Here is a 19,646-nt window from a genome sequence, read left to right as displayed (position 1 = left end):
ACAACACGGTGGGTGAACTAACTCAACTCTGCAGTGGGAGCAGGGAGAGAGAGAGATGGCGCCAGTATAAGATTGACAAAGTCTGACGCCAAATAAAGGTTTTGTTTAAGAGAGCCAAGTGTCACTGGATTACACACACACACACACACACACACACACACACACACACACACACACACACACACACACACACACACACACACACACACACACACACACACACACACACACACACACACACACACACACACACACACGTAGGGCGAAAGAACAAGAAAAAGAGCTGCGACACAGTAAATTATATCATTGCAGTTTTCTGTTATGTCGCAGTAGACACAGTAAACCCAGAGATTAGCAAGAAATAAGTCTTGTTAAGGGACGGACAGATTGACGGCACCAAGAACCAGAGCACACGCAACCGACTCCCGAAAACTCAGCCACAGCGAAGACAGAACCAGCCGCTTTCTGCAGTTGGTTTCATCTGCCCCCCACCACTCCACGTTCCTTTCAGAGCGGCACCAATTCTGTTTTATTGTGTTTGTCGTCTGCGCCGTCTGCCCACTTTCTCCTCCGTCGACTTAACTGCCCTCTCGATCACGCTACATTTTGTTCATCTCCCTCTCAACCATTTCTCTGGACTTTCATCTCCCCCTCTTTCAACCTCATTCTCCAGCCATCAGCTCAACTCTGCCTGATCCTAGCTCCTCCCTCAGCTCCCCTCCCACCCCCCTCACTCCCTCCCTCCCTCTATGTACCTTGGAAGCCAGTAGCTGTTGCTGTGCCTCAATTTGCTGCTGCTGACGGGCGGCCATCTCCTGCAACTCGGCCAGGGTCATGTCCATCCGGGGGACGGCCACCTGGTAAATGAAAGAACAAAACTCTGGGTTTCAGCGAAGAACACACGTGTGCGCGGTTGTGTGAAAAAATAAATAAAAATGAACAAACAACAAATACACACTGTACCCTGATATTGTTATGTATGTAGGTTTGGCATTCGTTCATTCAGATGTTCCATAACTTTCCTGGAGGATTAACTCTCACCTTTTGCATGGATAACGGATCTACCTTCTCATGAATTGTCATCGGGTTCATAATTAGTACACAAACATTTCCCTGAATTTTAAGGTCGTTCTCGGTCGACATTTGGCCAACGTACACTTGGCACTAGTTTGTCTGTTTAAAAACACAGTGTAGGCTGGTATCAGATGGTTCAATTTAATCATTTTTAAGACTAGTTTTTACAGAATTTAATATATGATTTTTTGACAAATCCCCTCACTTATTCAATAAATTATTGCAGGTAAGTACTATATATTTGGTACAGGGTAGGGTTGTAAAAAATGGCCAAAAATCCCAATAAAATATTCCTTCTGAAAAAACACATAAATTTGAATATATTGTAATATCTATTACAAGATTAATACATTTTGACAATTTGACCAACTTTAGGTGGTGCAGTCGTGCAAAATTTCAATCGTCCAATTGCGACCGCCAGCCGCCGCCTTGGCCTCCGGGAAGCCGAGGCCTGGACCGGGGGGGTTGGACCTTTTATTTTGCTCCGCTGCTCTTTATCCTTTGTTATGAGATTTTAGAAAGCTGCCCCAAAAAATGTAAAAGAAAAAAAAGAAAAGAAAAAAAATAACAAACCGAAAATGTTTTTTAACGGAAGACACAGAGTTCACTTGCCCACAAGAGGATGTATGTGGACAAATGCGCGCAACATTTTTATAAACATAATAAATTTTCTAACATTCTTTCAAATGTTAATTTTCAGATTCCAACTTCATTAGCATTCAAATATCGGACCATCGTTTGACAGCCCTAATACAGGGCAAAGGTCAGTATTAGATAGACATAGGGAGGGTTATGAACTTGATTATTCAATGAACTTTTACTATACCAGCTTCATTCAAGGAAGCAAGGTAAGTTATTAGGAATTGAAATAAATTAAAAAAAGGTAAGTATAAGGATTTTCTTGAATTTCGCCCTACAGGTTAGTATGCAGTGAGTTGGGATCATGAAGAACAGGTATGTGTAGTAGGTAGGTATTAAGGCCTCATAAATTTAAATTCATTTACATCATTTTAAGACTTTATAAGTGTGAGCAGGTGTATGTAGGCGACGCAGTCATTTAAAATTCAAGGTGCCGAAAACCGTGTTTTGACTCCCTACATTCAAACAAGCCAAAAGTCAAAACAGCCAAAGTAAATGTCGTCATTCTAAAGCACATGTCGAGTCTCTGTGTAAATTGTAACATGAGCTTTCTTGCGACAGACATTTCAACACTCTCCCGTCAGTCTCACAGGAAAAAAGGTTAAACAACAGGAAAGTAAAGTGGAGTCTTGAAAGGGTAAACAATATGTTCAAATGCAAATTGTATCCATTTAAAAAGGAAAGCAGCCTATCATTGTCATAAACATATATGAATAATCAAAATGATTCTTACTTGTATTCAATGTCAAAATATTATTATATACGTGCAGTGAAATTTATGTTCAAAACACGTAGTCTAAGTAATAAATCAGTTGCACCCCACTTGTTTATCAGTTTGTGAACAAAATGCAACTTGGAATCATAAATCCATCCCAGGGAGTTGCAGTGCTGTTGACAGCCCGGATATCACATGCTGTTTCAAATTCAGGATTAATTTCCCCTTCACGATGTATTTACATTCCACAAGTCACAGTTTCAAGAAAGTCGACAGAACAATCATTTTAGGACGGGATAACTACTGTTGTATTTTGATTTGTTAAATACCACATTCTCCTTAAAAAGTCTAATTACCACAGGCAAAAATAACCTCATTGTTGAGTTGGCATGGATACAAGAAGAAAAATAAATAAATAAAAGATCTGACGTGGACATTTGGCTTTTAATATGGCAACAGACCGACATGGTAACTCACCCCGTTCTCCATTCTTCTATCCGGTGGGCCCTTTACTCCATTTCTCTTAGGCTCCGAGCCTCTTGAGCTGCCTGAAAAACCGTCAACACGACAAAAGACCCAGTCAGACATCAGTGTGGTTGTCCCCCCCGCTTGCTCCAGTCAGCCACAGGTGGGCCTAACAAGCAGCCACTTTCTCCCAGCCACACAGCCTCATCGCGACAGGTCAGTGGGAAATGGGGCGTCTGGTGCTGGAAGAGCTTAGCCCCTCCTGGAGACAAAGAGGGATCAGCGGCGCTTTGTGACTTGCCATAATCTCAATATTTACCTCACTGCACAATCCTCTCGGGTGAGTCCCACAATTAACTGTGTACCAGTACGCGTGTGTGTGTATGGTCAGCCGCGCTATAAGCTTCTATGATGCAAGGAGGAGGAGGAGGAGGGGGTCTTAAGGCGCTGATATACTTTCCGCGTTGCCTACGCAGACAATCCACGGGTGGGGTTCTGTATATACCACACTTTGGTGTCTGGACGCATTCCACACATGCGAATGAGAATTTTAAATAGCGATCTCTTGATAACACCAAGAGCTCCTTTGTCTGATGTCTGAACAAGACTCAGAAAACCCTTTTTTTTATTTATTTATTTTTTATTTATTCTGTTTTCTGTGCGACAAGCCTGCCAAAGAACATCACTTTCAAGAACCATAAAACATCAGTTAAAGTGAAAAAATAAAACTCCTTTAGAGACGAGTTGTAAGAGTTGCCGGTGAGAGCATCTATTTTACTTTTCGAGCACGTGTGTAGTCTTCATAGTCGTAGTAGCTGTTAGGCGTGGTCAGAAAATCTGGGAGGTGCGCAGAGGGGAATAGATGACAACATCTACATCAAGCGGACCCTTGCGGACACGGAAAGTAGAATTCGGCCTTTAGGCAGTCTACGGAGCAGATGTTATCACACAAGTGGCGGCTGATGACAAAAGCCCTGTGTTTTACATAATGGTTTTGGACGACCCTTGACATATGTTACATATATGGACTGGGACAGTGTCAGGCAAAAAAGACAACCAAGCCCTTAGCAGGAAAAGCCGTGAAGATGTTTATCTTGACCAAAAACAAAAAAAACAAAAACAAAGTCAAACCAAACACAGATTTAGTTTGGTAGAAAGAACATGGTTGCACAGCACCACATCCAACAAGATGTTTGCTTAACATACAAAGTTTATGAAACACAACCTGCACAGTCCAGCTCCAAAACACACAAGCCATGAGAATAACAACGGGGGAAGTGGGTTACCAATAGTGACATTTATGAAGAAAAATCAAGCAATAAATGTTTTAAAGACTGGGCTGGACTAAGCTAGCGGTGTGAGAAACAAGAGTAGGCTAAGATAACAGGAAAGGACAAACAGCCATCTAATCCCTGTGCCAGACTCAAGCTGTGAGGGGTAAGAGGCTTTAGTTACGCAACCGGGGTCTGAGAGGATAGCGCGGGACCAAAATACTAGAGTTTTCTGTGTTGAAAAGTGGAAAAGTAACAGGCTTATGACGACGTGACTGGGACACCCTGCCTCCGAGCCAGACCTTCAGAGATAAGGCTTAATAAGACTTGCCGGGGGATTTGAGGCGAGCTAATATAAATCTAAAGTCTTGGACTACACTTTTTGTACTGTACAGAGAAATAAGAGGCTGGCAGTTTAACCCTTGAATGCATACAGTGGGTCAAAAATGACCTGGATAATGGTTTTCTTGGTTTAATTTTCAAACAATATTTTATTGATATATAATGTTGAGCGTCTACTGTACATGAAATAATGTGTTCACATTTTTATATATATATATATATATATATATATATATATATATATATATATATATATATATATATATATATATATATATATAAATAAAAAAGAAAAACAGGTAATTTTATTTGACTCCAAATATGCATTCTAGGGTTAAAGTCCTCAAAAGGAGGCACTCATATGCATTGCCGCCAGGTGCGTGCACACGCATGTGTGTGTCACAAAGTTTATAGAACCTAAAAGTAGACTGTCAAATCCACCTTTTCCCCCCCAAGGACATACCCTCCCATGCTTTGCTTGTTATGCAAGAGTGGTCTCAGATTTACACCTGCAGGTTTGTGTTTGTGTGTGTGTGTGTGTGTGTGTGTGTGTGTGTGTGTGTGTGTGTGTGTGTGTGTGTGTGTGTGTGTGTGCGTGCTTGCGTAGGTAGGAACTCACTCGATTCCCTGCTCGGGGCTCGGTCGTGACGTAGGAAGAAGCGCACCTCGGCCCTGTGCTGCCCCCATCGCTGAAGCACGTCCAGCATCCTCTCCCCGTCACCGACAGGTCGCTCTGCGGTCGGAACACACAACACCCATTCACACGACACCCATTCAAAGTAAGCATTTGCGAATCTTGTCCAACCGCCCCAGCCTGACTCAGCTGGCCTACGTTCCGACAAGGTTCATTTACAAGAGCGTCTGTCTCTGGTAGATGCTCCCAGCGAAAGTCCTCAGGCAGCGGCTGTGATCTGACGTCAGTCAAAGCGTCTGGTTCCAAGCCAGAGAACTCGTAAATTCATTGATGAAACACACATCTCATTAACCTCATTACAGATTTTTAGAACTGCATCAACCCCATAGTAAAATTGGACAATAGCACAACATCATCTTTCACTGAAATACATCCAAATATTACGCGAGACAAATTAGGATAGTTTCAGAGAAATTTTAAAAATAACAGCCCGCAGTAAAAATGAGCGTGAAATTTACTCTTTCCAGTAGTCAGCAGCCTCCTTAAAAGGCATCGTGATGATTCCTTCTCCAACGTACTCTCACAGTAAATAGCACTCCACTTCTCTCTTGTATGGCAGCATTACCATGGAAACAGCTGCAAAGCCTCGCTCCTTGAGTCGAGGTTGTGAAGAGTTCCTGAATTGTCGACACTCTTCGCTCTACTTGATTTGCATTGCAGACCCGCAAGACGGCAAAGGATCAGTCCGTCACACGATTTATTTCAGAAATCCAATCACTGGGTAACCAACTGGGGTTAAGCCAAAACCAAGCCATGCTTGTGCGCGCGCGTTACGAGCGCGGTTCATAAACCCAGCCAACACTCACCCGACCCTCGCCACATCTCCGCCAGGTGACAGTCCGCCTCTCCCGGCTCCTTGCACAGCTCCACCACATCTCGGCACAGCGTCTCCGGGGTAACGGGCACCTCGGTAAAATGCTGATCATTGTTACTGAGGTACACTGTCAAGAACACCTGAAGGAGACAGAAGTAACACAGCAAAAAAAAAAAAAAAAAAAGAATGAATTAGCGCAAGGAAAATGTTGTAAGTGCTAAATGGCAAGGGTGACCTTGATGCTGAAATATGATTATAACAAAATTAAATATCACAATATTGTTGATTGGTGCGCACACACACACACACACACACACACATTACTGTAATGCAAACAACATTAAACTACACCACAATGATCAAAAATCCCATTGATATCTAGTCTCATGTCACGATATTATAACAATATATTCCCCAGCCCTAGCATGCCAGTCTGCCTTGTTTCACTGACATCAGTCTCGCTGTCTCAACCTTCATTCCTCTCTGTCAACAGGAGAAACCAGAGGATCGGAACCCAACATTCCTTTCCTCCCGGGCTGCCTGACTCAAATGTGCGCTGTCAACACACACACACACACACACACACACACACACACACACACACACACACACACACACACACACACACACACACACACACACACACACACACACACACACACACACACACACACACACACACACACACACACACACACACACACACAAAAAAGGCGTGTGCCACAGACTCCCGTCTGGAGAGTAGTCTGTAACTGGCAGACAGATGGTTTCCGACTGACTTGCAGCTATCTGAAGAGGACCGGGCTATCTCAACGAGGCCGTCCCTGATAGAAGTAGAATCACGTGAAAAATCCAGCTGCTTCCAAGCAACAACTCTGGAGTCAAAAAGGGAAGGCCCATCAGCTAGCGCCACCGCTGTACGGACTTTGCATTGCTTATTGGCACAGGGGAGTCGACTGCATAATTAGACATTAAATCTAAAACCATTTGTGTGTTTCACATGTGTGTTTAAGAAGCTTGAAGGCCTACTGGAAAATTCTCATGTTAGTAATCTGTCCCTCAGTTTGGAAGAAGAGCTTTGGTAAATCTTTAATAAAAGCAACATGATGAACTGTGTGCCCCTGGGCACGGAACAAGCTTATTTCACCCCAGGCCTTGGCCTGTGGTGACGGCTTAAAGCTTGAAATCTTAAAAACGGAGAAGACACTAAAGAATAAAAATAAAACTAAACAGAAAACAGCCCCGACAGTAGAACGAAACAACGAAAATCCAAGTTGTCGTCGGTATTTTGTCAATTCTTCCTGTTTAATGACCCAAACCCTAAACTGGACTGTTAGAATTTCTATTTTGAGTGGGCTGCCGTGGACGGCCAGGCCTACGGGGGCTATGCTGGGAACATCAGGTCAGCGGGGTCGCGGGCACAAAGGGCCGAGGGGCCGGGCAGGAGAGCAGCTGCATGCAGCCATGACGGGTAAACAAAGGTAGTCGGGAGAGTTTAGAAGCCGGGGAGTGCCGAGCAGAAGCGCCTGCAAGCAACACTCCTCGACGGCGTCCCTCAATTCTGGGCTTCCAATGGAACTTTGAGCAAGTTGGGGATCCTACATCTTCTTAACAATAAATGTGGACAAGTGTTCTCTGCAGGTGCGAGACAAAGGGGGTGGTCTGAGTCACAGGATCTGAGTCAAGCAGCAGCTTTGTCCCGTTCAGATGCAAATGGTTGATCTCTTCTGTGGGGTTAATGAGCAGTGAGTCATCCTGGTCAGTAAACTACAGTACACAAAAGCTGTAAATAGATCTGGCCCCTCCCCTTCCACTGGTTTCCTCAGGGCCAGTGGGAGAGCTAATAGTAACGGGGAGTAGGGCAACCGCGAAGAACAATGACCCACCCCGCCAAATCTGATTGAGAACTCGTTATTGCTGTAAGATTGCGTGTGCTGGGGAGAGAAAGCCGGGTCCTTTATCGCGCACGCTAAAAGCAAAAACAACCTGGCTTCGTCAACAAAAGTCATTCAGAGATCAGGCAAGAGCAACTGACATCTTCACCACTTCCCAGGACACGTAGGACATCCAAATGACCCTGTTCATATTTGTATAGTAAAGGGGTGAAACCAGAGAGGGGACAAAGTGAGAGAGTAGTGTGAGAGAGTAGCAGGAGAGAGAGACAGCAACAAGCCAAAGCAGGGGGGGATGGGGACTCTGAGGAGGCATCGGCTACGTTAAAGGCACATCCAACTCAGCACTAAAGTTAATGATCCAGGGCTGCGATCGGCCACTCCCAGCCTCCATCGAGATGAGTTGGCAGTTTGGTGCAACTGCTGCCGACCTTCACTCACCTTACGCACAATCTTGCCGGCGCTCTCTGTGCACTAAAACGACAAAACTACTGCTTACGAGACACTACTGAATAGTGAATACATTAGCAGAAGGCAAGCTCATAGTCACCGCTTCAGCTTATGTTTTAATAATGCTTTTTATTGCCACGATCACCATTAAAACAATTCCGGGGAGGTAGATTGACTGCAGACCCTCATGCCACTTTTAAGATAAGATAACACTGCGTTTTCCCTGCAGGGAAAATTCAGTAAAGATCCCTTTAAGGTAAGATTTTCTTTAGGTTTAATACTGTAATTATATTACAGTACATGCATACATATTAAATATATTTAAGTAAATTTGTTTATGTACATTTATTTGCTTTTATTATTGCTTCCTTGCATATTGTTATGAATATATTTATCTGATTTCGATTATTTTCTTCCTACTTTGTTTTGCAAAACCTTCAGAGTTTGTCCTCCAAATGTTTATTATTTCACTGCAGCATACTTGTATAACTGGATGCGACAAATAAAGAATCTTTAAGCAAGACGGAGAGTCTACAGCCTCCAGACACTCGTTCTCAATGTTCCCGGTTGACACAACAGCAACGGAATTAAAAAAGGAAATAAGAACTTCATAGGCCCAGCCGACCAGACAGAAACAAGTCGGGACACACACAAAAAGAAATAGTAAGATGACAGTTTCCGAGAGAACTTCACCTTCAGCAGCTTCAAACAACAAGGGCCTGAAACAATTTTGAAAGTTTTGGGCAGAATGTGCTGCAGTCATGTCACATCGATCAGCAACTGTGCACGGAGGAGGCAGCTCCTGAATCACACTTCCTACCTGCAACAGTCTAAGGCGATAGCTTTGGGAAAAGAGAAGGAGCGCAGGTTACTGCTGCAGCTGCGGTGTACCACAGCGATTGAATGTCAATTCCTTTACACACTCATCTACTGGAGCATCGCTTCTCTGGCTTTAGGACAAAGTGTCACAGCTCAGCATTCACACACTGGGAACAATAATGCAGTTTAAGCTGTTGAGAACCTCATAGCAGAGCAGCTATGAGGCTTGATCATAAGACCTATATCTCTGGGATTAACTTTTAAGGATTAACTTAATCCTCCATGTAAATAAAAACGACGTTCATGTATATACATATTTAGTTTTTATTTATATGGAAGTTAATCACAGAGGTCTCAAGATCTACCGATCGAAACATCTCTAGAGATCAGCCACACAACATTAAAACCAACACTAATAACCCCTAATGCTGTGTAGGTCCCCCTTGTGCCGCCAAAACAGCTCTGACCCGTCGAGGTATGGACTCCACAAGACCTCTGAAGGTGTCCTGTGGTATCTGCTACCAAGACGTTAGCAGTAGATTCTTTATGTCCTGTAAGCTGTGAGGTGGGGCCCCCTTGGATCGAGCTTGTTGTTCCAGAACATCCCACAGATGCTTGATCGGACCCTAACCCTGGCCATCCACATGATGTAGAAGAAAATGTGATTCATCAGACCAGGCCACCTTCTTCCATTGCTCCATAGTCAAGTTCTGATGCTCACCTACCGATTGTAGGTGCTTTCAGTGGTGGACAGGGGTCAGCAAGGACACTGACCGGTCTGCGTCTACGCAGCCCCAACACACAGCACGCAACTGCGATGCACTGTATGTTGGGCCACACAACGTGTACAATATACAACTGTATATAAATCAAAATGTCGACATTGGACTCCATAATTGATGGTGGCCGAGGAAGAATAATATTAAAAAATAAAAAAAAATAAAAAAAAAATTTATATATATATTTATTTTACCAATTTGTCTGTGTCGTCTCAGCGTCCGATTCACAAAAGATATTGTGCTAATGCAGGGCGCCAGACTAACTTTTTTCCACTAGTAGCACTGGTGTTCCCGACTGAAAACAATTTTTTTTAATGAACTAAACCTATTTGTCCTTGATCACTTTTTTTTTTTTTTTTTTATATACTTCTCACATGTTAACAAATAACTGACAGTTTGTATGAACCGGACATTATCAATAGTAAAAACTTTCCCAACACACCTTTTATCTGATTGGCTAAATGACCATAATGTGACATTGACGAGCGCCGCTGCTGTTTGGCTCGAGTCGGATGGGAGAGGAAAGCGGCGGTGCGTCATACAGAGGATTACAGAGGATTTCAAGTGGGCCGCTTCCAATGATACTGTTTAATGAAGGCACCGTGGTGCTTTCGGAGCACTGGAGGGCAAATATTTTAATTGGGCAGCTCGGCATGGCACCGAACTCTGCGTTACGATTCAGTCCGGTAGATACCGATCGTATAGGAACCGGTGCGATAGTGGTACCAGGGTCCATTGTGTGTGTGTGTGTGTGTGTGTGTGTGTGTGTGTGTGTGTGTGTGTGTGTGTGTGTGTGTGTGTGTGTGTGTGTGTGTGAGGGTTGCAAAAATATAGATTTTTTTAAATACATAGATTCTGAATATATGAAACAGTTTCAATACTCATTTTCCGCAGTATTGATACCAGCTGCGCTTTCTCGCTCTCTCTTCTCTCTGACAGCGAGTGCCCACATAGCCCCGTCTCCTCACTCACAGTGCTGTCTTCTTCTTGTCACTCGTCTCATTCACTCCGGCTTGTTGTACACTGTTAGCTAATTAAAGATGGCAAGTGCAGAGCCTCCGCGACCAGTTTTGGTTGACAAGGAAAATAGCAGGAGTGCTTTTTGGAAGTACTTTGCATTTGAAGCCAATGTTGAAGGAGAGGCAAAAGACACAAGCAAGCCCATACGCAAGCAATGCCACAGAGCAGTGCAGCAGTAGTAACTAAAGGTGCTAATACAACCAACTTAGCAAAGAACCTGAAGGACCGACAGGCCACCCTATATAAAGAATTTCGAGCAGGTTAGTGACGGTCACTGGAGCATTAAACAAGATGGCCCCTTGAACTGCTGTTGATAAGTGTATTGTCCAGGGCTCCCTGACTAACGGCGTCCCAGAGACAACAGAAAATGTGTTTGGGACGAATAGAGATCTCCCGCAGGACGCGGGGGGAATTCAGGGATTTTATTATCATTATTTGCGTATCACTTACAAAATTACAAATTGGATCAACTGTGCATCGATAGCGATAGTATTTTTTTCGAATACAGGGGCTGACTACAACTGAGCGTCTCCTCTCTTGAGGAGGTTGCATTGAGTTACATTAAGATGTACTGTTCAAGCCCTATTGAGTAAAAATGAGTGTTGGGCAAAGGTACATTAGAACCTTATGGTGTGTTCAGAAGTAATCTTGTAAAATGTTGTTTTTGGCGAGAAACTTGAATAAATAGTTGTTTGAAGGAGAAATTTGTTGATGTTTTCACGGCAACATAAAATAGATATTTGAGAGGGAATTATGCCCTGTTTAACTTCCCCAACATTAGTTCTTAGCGCCTTATAATACATAATTAAAACTACTAATGCAATCTATCTATCTATCTATCTATCTATCTATCTATCTATCTATCTATCTATATATATATATATATATATATATATATATATATATATATATATATATATATATATATATATATATATATATATATATATATATATATATATATATATTATAAATCAAAGAAAATCTTCCTTTTGGCTGCTCCCACAAATATTTAAATTTAAATAAACGAAAATCCTAATGATTTAATTGTGTGTTTTTATGCAAATAACCACTATAGATGACAATAACAAAGTAAAAGGATAACATTGAGAACAACAACAATTTTTTTGATTGTGGGACTGGTAAAAATTGTTTTTTCGGGACGATGGTGAAAATGGCTGTCACTCTCGCTCACCTCTGTAGAGCAGGTCTGCATATAAGAATAGTAATAACTTCTGTTCGATTTTTTTTTTTTACTGATTTGTTGCTTGAAAATGCACTTGAATGCTCTGCTTTTTTTACTTGCACTTTGGTGCTTTTTGAATGTATCTGACCACTGACAATCTGAGGCTTTTGAACAAGTGAACTACCCCAAGAATATTGATTATTAATGTAAAAAAAAGTTGTAATTATTGTTAATGTTTACTACAGTCATTTTACTGTTCCCTGCTACCAGCCAAGAAAAGGAAAGTCGTACCTCAGTGTCATGTTATAGCCTTGTTATATTTGTCTTTTAATAAAAAATAAAAATGTTATGCCCTCAATGTTGTCAATTTTCTTTTAGAAATTCCAGTACCGTGACAACACTAGTGTGTGTGAGATGCATGTAGCTCTTCAATGAAATAAGATTTTACACATTTTAAAAACTCAGTTCTCCGTCTCTCGCGCACTCTCACACTAATTCTTGCTCCCTCCTAGTGTTTCATATGATATACGATAAGTTATAAATAAATATATAAAAAATTGTGGGGAAACACCTGAATTTGACAGATGGTTGAGCTTCCTTTCTTATTGAACACAGGGGGAAAGAGTATCTGACAGTAACATTCTCAGAAGTCAGGATGTGTTTTCCCTGCTATACAGTTATGGAGGTGGTTTTAAGACAAGGATAAATTGCGATCATAGTGTACTTAGGACAGAAAACCATCCTTTTGTGAACACGCGCTTCCGTCGCAGTTTGGACGAGGGCAGGGGTAGAGGAAAACAGATCTCGACCGGGAAACATAGTTCTATACAACACCAGGGCCTGGGGTGGGTAGGCTGTTTTGTTTTTTTTTTGTTTTTTTTGTTTTTTCTTGCAAAATGCAGGTGTTATGTAACTGAACTTCTTGTTTGGGATCCATCATTTTCATTTGGTGCCATTCTTTTTTTTTTGTAAAATGTAATTTATATGTTGCCTTAAGCAGGACTGTCCAGAGACTAACAGATGGTTAGAATAAAAATAAATTTAAAACTAAATAATAAAAATTAAAAAAGGCACATGGACCCCCCAGCTCCAGTTTTACGCATTTGGGCACTCTATCGACAGGAGACGGGAGGTTTCTTTAGTTTTCTTTTTGCACAGTGGAGCGCAGATCACGGATGGCCGCGACCTGCGCTCCATTGTGCGCATATCGCGGGCGCACCATGGACACGTTCCTCATGAATATGCATATCTTGTCCAGACAATCCGCTACCTCAATGCCCATTCACACATAAAAAAAAATAATAAAAACAACACGCCTGATGAAAAGGTCACCATGGGCAACCTCCGCCACTGCACATGCCTGGCCTTAAGAAGACTGAATTCATGAGAAGTATTACTAATATATCCCACCCCTCGACAAAAACCATTGTAATGAGATTAGCAAACACATGTTTGGATTTCCATCTAACTTTTCTGAAACAAGAGAATGTCCCGTGATCTGTCCAGAATGGAGTACTACATACTACACATTCATACTATCATCCAGCGTCCTTAAGTATGTGGGTAAAAAGTATCCTTTAAGTGGAAAATGACTGCTTCTTGGGCATATCAAATCATCGGATAGCCGCTCCATTTCCTTTCAGCACGTTGCAGGTTGATGACAGCACTGCATAAAAACCTTTAACCGTTTTGCACTGCATTGTGGGATACGTTTAACAGCACAGTATGCAGTCTTTAAATTATCACCGGCTATAGCATGTGATGTTGGTATTTCCACATACTATGGTTTTGGACACACTAATAATTACTACTAATTTGGCGTACTAAACACCTGAGAGTTGTATCCTGAAAGGTATTGTAAATTTTAAATGATAACAAATAAAAAAAATTAAAAAAAAACAAAAAACTACAATGAAACTGAAATGTGACAAAAATGTCCTGTCGACTTTCACTAGCTCAAAAAGTCATCCGTCTTTAAGAAGTGATTCATAACAGTGTCATTTTAATAACAGTCATTAATTTGACACTGCAACCCCAACTTGGCTTCCCTCTTACATCAGATTGCTGGAATACTTGAGATAGATGCTTGTGCTTTTACTCTCTGCTATTACCCATTGGGCAATCTTTGGGGAAACAGGTTTTTCTGGAGTCTCTGGGTAACTGTGGCAAAGGCTTGACACGACTGAGTACAGTAAGATATATATTTAAGTCAGAGCCAATTAAAGAATTGAGTGGTGTGTGTGTGTGTGTGTGTGTTAACGGCACTACCAACAATTATTCCAATAATATGCACGTGTGTGTACAAGAGTGGTGCTACCCGCAGGCAAGCGTTTGGCATGTAAAAGTGTATTAAAACTAACAACGTGGGTCAACAAACTCAGACGTATGTCAATTTGGAAAGGTTATATCCTATTGTATTATAGGATAGAATGGCCCCTTGTTTTCATTGTCTCCATGTATGGGTCAATTGTTCTGGTCTAGTCTCTCAAGGTCAAACTCAATTGCTTCGTCATTGAGTTAAATGAAAAGTGGACAACACTGTGTCACTGCAGATCCCCATTTCACAAGGCCAGAAATAACACAGCACCATGGATGTAATAGAATTACACTGCTGCTTCAGGATAACAACTAAATGAAAAGTCCATTATAGATAATAAAAATCAATACCAGTGGCAATGATGCGACCATGAGAGTCATTGCAAGCTTTTAGCAATTAGTAAACTGTAGGATGGTACTGAATTGGGCGAGAGCCGTAAGAATCTTTCTTGCAAATACAGTGCTTAAATTTAAGCCAAGTTGCAGAACTCTTGATTTCCAGGTACTGGGAAAGAGTGAAGGATGAGAAGTAAAGATATGTAGCATATACAGTATACGCATATAACGATATGCAATTTAACTGTTTAACTTTTAATTGTCGCCATGACAATATATAATCTATTGAGTTTAAACCTGTGCTGTGGGTCCACACATGCACGCACTGGGGTCAACTAAGTGAATGTGTCACTCTTGAATGTGATAAAGATGAGTTTATAAAGACAAGCGGCTCCAGAGACTGCGGCAGCAGCTCCCCCTGTGCACGCCTCTGCCCTCCTTGCCAAAGCCGAGGCTTCAAAACAGCCCACTTGAAACTGCTCCAGGAGGGCAGTCCTTCAAATACGCATGATAGCGGAGAAGTCTCTCACAGTTTTATGCATTATTCCTCTTCATCTCCTCCCTTCGCTCTTCCTGCTGCATTAGAGGGTTAAGGAAGTGAGGGAGAAAGGGTCAGTGGTAACGGGCAAGGGAACGTTGTGGGGAACAGAGCACACAGTTTTGCTGGTGCACTTAGTGAGCTCCACAAACTGTGTGCTTTCCTGAATCTGCAGTGAGTGGTGACTTTTTGATTAGGACATGCTCTTCTCTTTATCTGCACTGCAGCGCTTGGTGTAGCATTTAATCATCTATAAATATTAAAATTCTGCTGTTGCGAGCCTAAGCTATGGGGTTTCTGCGAGAGATAAGGTTGGTTTAAAAAGATAAGGTGAACTTGAGGCTAACCTGAACATTTTGAACACTCCTAATTTGGCCAAAACAGAATAAATAAATTCCTTGGAGCGAGACATTTGGAAAAAACCTAATTTATCAGATTCAGAAGAAAAAAAAAAAAAAAAAAAAAAAAAAAAAAAAAAAAAAAAAAAATCATGGAGCTGGTGTAAGGGTGAATAGAGGGAGACTTGTTAATCTTACAGAAGTATCATCTTCTTTCAGACAAATACCCAGATCATTTATGGTGGACTCAACGCTGGACTCTCTGCTCCCCGTGGGCGGACTAATGTTTCAGCCTCAGACCTAACTATCACAATGTCCTTACTGTGTAAATGCAAGGCCTTGCTGGTATTGGATCTTTTATTTATTTAAATTGTTTTTGTACTTGGAAGTTCAAAATTAGTTACTCGGTTCTCAGTTACTTGATATTTTCAAACAGGTAAAAAGAATACATGCTCAGGTTACACAGTGGTATGTTGTCTCTTCAAAAGAGGCTCATAGGAAACTGGTTTGATTTAGCATTAGAGTAATGGAAAACAGACTTATCTATTCACAATATTTATTTGGGATAATTGCTTTGCTCCATTACCAATCTTGCACAACCACCACAATAATGTTACAAGATACTAACTGCTAGAGAGTGCTGCTGATGACTAATGGCCTTAGAAATGGGTTTTCACATAAGCAGAACGTTATCAAGAGAGTTTTATAATCCATTCATCTTAAAAGCCGATACCAGTCCTGTGGTGACCACAGAGAAACCCTGCTCAGGTTTGTGTTGACAAAGATAGCAAAGCCTTCCAGAGCTGCATCGTGCACCACGATTGTCTCTATGCCACCGCAAAGTCTATAATTTCACTATTTGCAAGTTCTGGGTGTTCTGTACTACATGTATCAGTTGTTGACAGTTCGGTTTAGTTTAAATGTTCTGGCATATCATGTCATTGCACTTTGACCTGAAGCTAATTCTATGTTGGAAATCCCATATGTGGCAGGAAAGCAATTTTCGACTATGAAACTGTTGTGGTCTAAAACAAAGAATGTGCATAACAAAGATGTGTGTGTTCCCACAACTGCAAGTGAAGCCCAGAAACAACACTATCTGCCTAAAAAAAGAACCCTAAATATATAAATAAATAATTTCTCAATGTTTAAGTCATCACTCAACAGCAGAACAAAAGATGGTTTGACTGCAGATAAAGACAAAACATGTTGAGAAGAGTTGTAGCCTGCAACTGTTCAATAGTGTCCCTTATCAGCACACACACACACACACACACACACACACACACACACACACACACACACACACACACACACACACACACACACACACACACACACACACACACACACACACACACACACACACACACACACACACACACACACACACACACGACACCAAGGTTCTAATTCCTGGTGAGCCTCTGTTCCGCCCAAGCAGGGTCATGGGATATTTACACAAGCTCAGACAATACCTCATGTCAAACATGGCTATAGCAGAAGCACTTTCCACTGATCAAGCTGACAGCACAACATCCTAAAGAGGCAAGGTATAGCACCCCCTCCTCCTTAAGAGGCAAGCTATAGCATCCCCCCCCCCACCAAAAAAAAAAAAAAAAAAAAAATATCCAGGGAGAGTAGAGGGGTTAAATGGCCAAGGTCTTGGTGTTGTTGACAGAGAGATCTAAAAGAGAAACATGCCTTCATCGACATTATAAATTGACGTCCTTAAGATCGCGTCATCGCAGCAGAGCTGGGCCATGCGTCAGACAGGTCTCATCTCAACGCAACTCTGTCTTTCTCCCGCAATATGATTAATTCACTGATCCGGCCGTTTTACTGGAAAGGGGGGTTTAGCAGAGAGTAGGGGTGGGATCAGACTTGGCATTCTTGCAGTGTGTTATGAACAAAATCCATGGAAACTGAATGTAACACGCTGCTTTACGCCGTGCTGATTTGCACACTTCAAAGCAGCAAGATCCCACATGAATTGAAACCACCCACAAAAACAAAAAAGACGTTTTTAGCATTAATGGAAGGTTTAACCTCCAGATAACTGACACAGACAATTCTCTCAAGCAAATGAATGCCACCCTGAATAATTAAGCACTACATCACATCTTAACCAGTTAGCAATCCTGACTCACTCCGCTTGGACTTTTATTTTTAATGACAGCTCTCCATAACAGCAGGCAGTTCGAATAAGTTGAGGAGCTAGAAAAATATCAGCCCAAGGCAACAACCCCCTCTGCGTACTCTAAAGCAGTCCGTCCTGAGACCCCCAGGAGGTTTCAGGTGGCCCCCAGTAAAATGATTAATAGTTCAACTTCACCATTATTTCCAATTACACAACGTTCACCAATGTACAATGAAGACTGTTTGATCACAGTGCAACTGTTATCTCTCTCACTCTGTCAATGGGGATAAACTGGGGTTGGGGGCTAAACGCGGATAAAATTAAGGGTTCCTGATATGAAAAGGCCATAGCTATAAGATACGATGCATGATGATGACAATGACTATAGGCAAGAGCCAAAACTATCTGTCAGATTTGGAAACTGGTTGGATAGACACATTAGTGACCTTGACAAATAAAACACCAATTTAACTCACACATATAATAATAATAATAATAATAATAATAATCTTTATTCGTATGGCACCTGTCATACACCACAGATAGTATCCCAAAAAGCTAACAAGATGCACATAATATAAATAAATTAATAGAATACATTTTAGGTTTAGTTATATAGTAACTATAGTATAGTTATATTAATAATGGCCATTAATAAATACAATACAGCTTTAAAAGGGTTCTAGCCTAATATACACACAGCAAATAAAAGGCATAAATAAAATAAACAGCATACATGTAAACGACTATTGGAAAAGGAAAAACACCTTAAATAGCAAAATGTCTCTGCGACGGGAGAAGACCGGGCTCCAAAACAGCGCGATGCCACGTCGGGTTTTAAATGTCCAGGCACAACAACACCGCGGGCTGCTTTAACTTTCACCCGGGCGCCGAGGGCGGCGGTGGGTGGGCGGGTGGGGTGGAGACACATATCCCCCCCATCCGAAAAAGTTCATCCTAATAGTAAAAATACAAAATAAATCGGCACTCACCGGCATCATCTTAGCTTCGTACCGCATCAGGCTCGTCCCGCTGCTGCTGGTTTCGTCGAAAGCGACGGGAATGCGATCGCTCGAACCCGGGAGCCCGAGCACCCGCAACGGCCTCTTTCCACTTTGGAGTCCTGCCCTGTCCACAGAAACACAGGGAAGCTGTATTTTTTTGTTTTGTTTGTTTTGTTTGTTTGTTTTGTTTTTTTTGTTTCGACCAAATTCGTCTGCTTACAAAAATAAAACAAAATAGACCCGTTAATCACAATTCCCGAGCCCGGTCCGCGGACCTGTTGCTACGGATAATGCGGCCTTCGCAGGAAACTTTCCGCGGCGACTGTTTGTGGAATCGCTTAGTTCGCGGAGCGACGGTGCGTCCCCCCACACACACACACACACACACACGGACAAACGGACTTTTCCACGGCGTCCGCGTTTCAGTGAGTAACTTCGGACATTCTGGTCGACGGCGCTATTTCGGTCGTTTCTGGGGGTGGGAGGGGAGTAGTTGTTTCGGAACACTTACCGCAGGCTTGAGACCGAAACCCCGTTGACAGTGTTGCCGAGCAGCGCGGAGCCTTTCCCACGGTGACGTCGTGGGAGGAAACGCTGTGGAATTGGAGAATTTAGCTCCGGGGGGGGGGGGGGGGGGCTGCAAGCTCCGCCTCCTCCCACGCTGCGTTCGCGTCGCGCGGGAGAGATGGGAACTACGAGCTTCAGGTTTGGACGCAGCGTTCGGTCTTTGTTGTGATTTATTTTGTTTTTGGAAAAACGGTTCAAATTATAATCACACAATATTAAGCATTGTGATTTTTAAAATTCATTTGTG

The 19,646-nt window shown here is 42.2% G+C and overlaps 1 protein-coding gene across 3 annotated transcripts in view; it reads right to left on the bottom strand.

Moving 5' to 3' along the window:
• tp53bp2a (tumor protein p53 binding protein, 2a) overlaps positions 1-19,398 on the bottom strand; it is a 39,965-nt gene extending 20,567 nt beyond the window's left edge. For all 3 annotated transcript variants that reach the window (XM_080016694.1, XM_080016695.1, XM_080016696.1), the window contains exons 1-6: positions 19,344-19,398; positions 18,821-18,956; positions 6,007-6,154; positions 5,126-5,239; positions 2,906-2,976; positions 756-857 (exon numbers count right to left, since the gene is read on the bottom strand). In XM_080016694.1, coding sequence (XP_079872820.1) covers positions 756-857; positions 2,906-2,976; positions 5,126-5,239; positions 6,007-6,154; positions 18,821-18,847 — 462 coding nt within the window. In that variant the 5' untranslated portion in view covers positions 18,848-18,956; positions 19,344-19,398. The remainder of the gene's footprint in view (positions 1-755; positions 858-2,905; positions 2,977-5,125; positions 5,240-6,006; positions 6,155-18,820; positions 18,957-19,343) is intronic.
• Between the last annotated feature and the right edge of the window lie 248 nt (positions 19,399-19,646).

Source organism: Zeus faber (assembly GCF_960531495.2).
Source record: "Zeus faber genome assembly, chromosome: 16".
NCBI classification, from domain to species: domain Eukaryota; kingdom Metazoa; phylum Chordata; class Actinopteri; order Zeiformes; family Zeidae; genus Zeus; species Zeus faber.
Note: the sequence above shows the minus strand (reverse complement) of the source record. Positions and strands in the feature narration are given on the sequence as shown.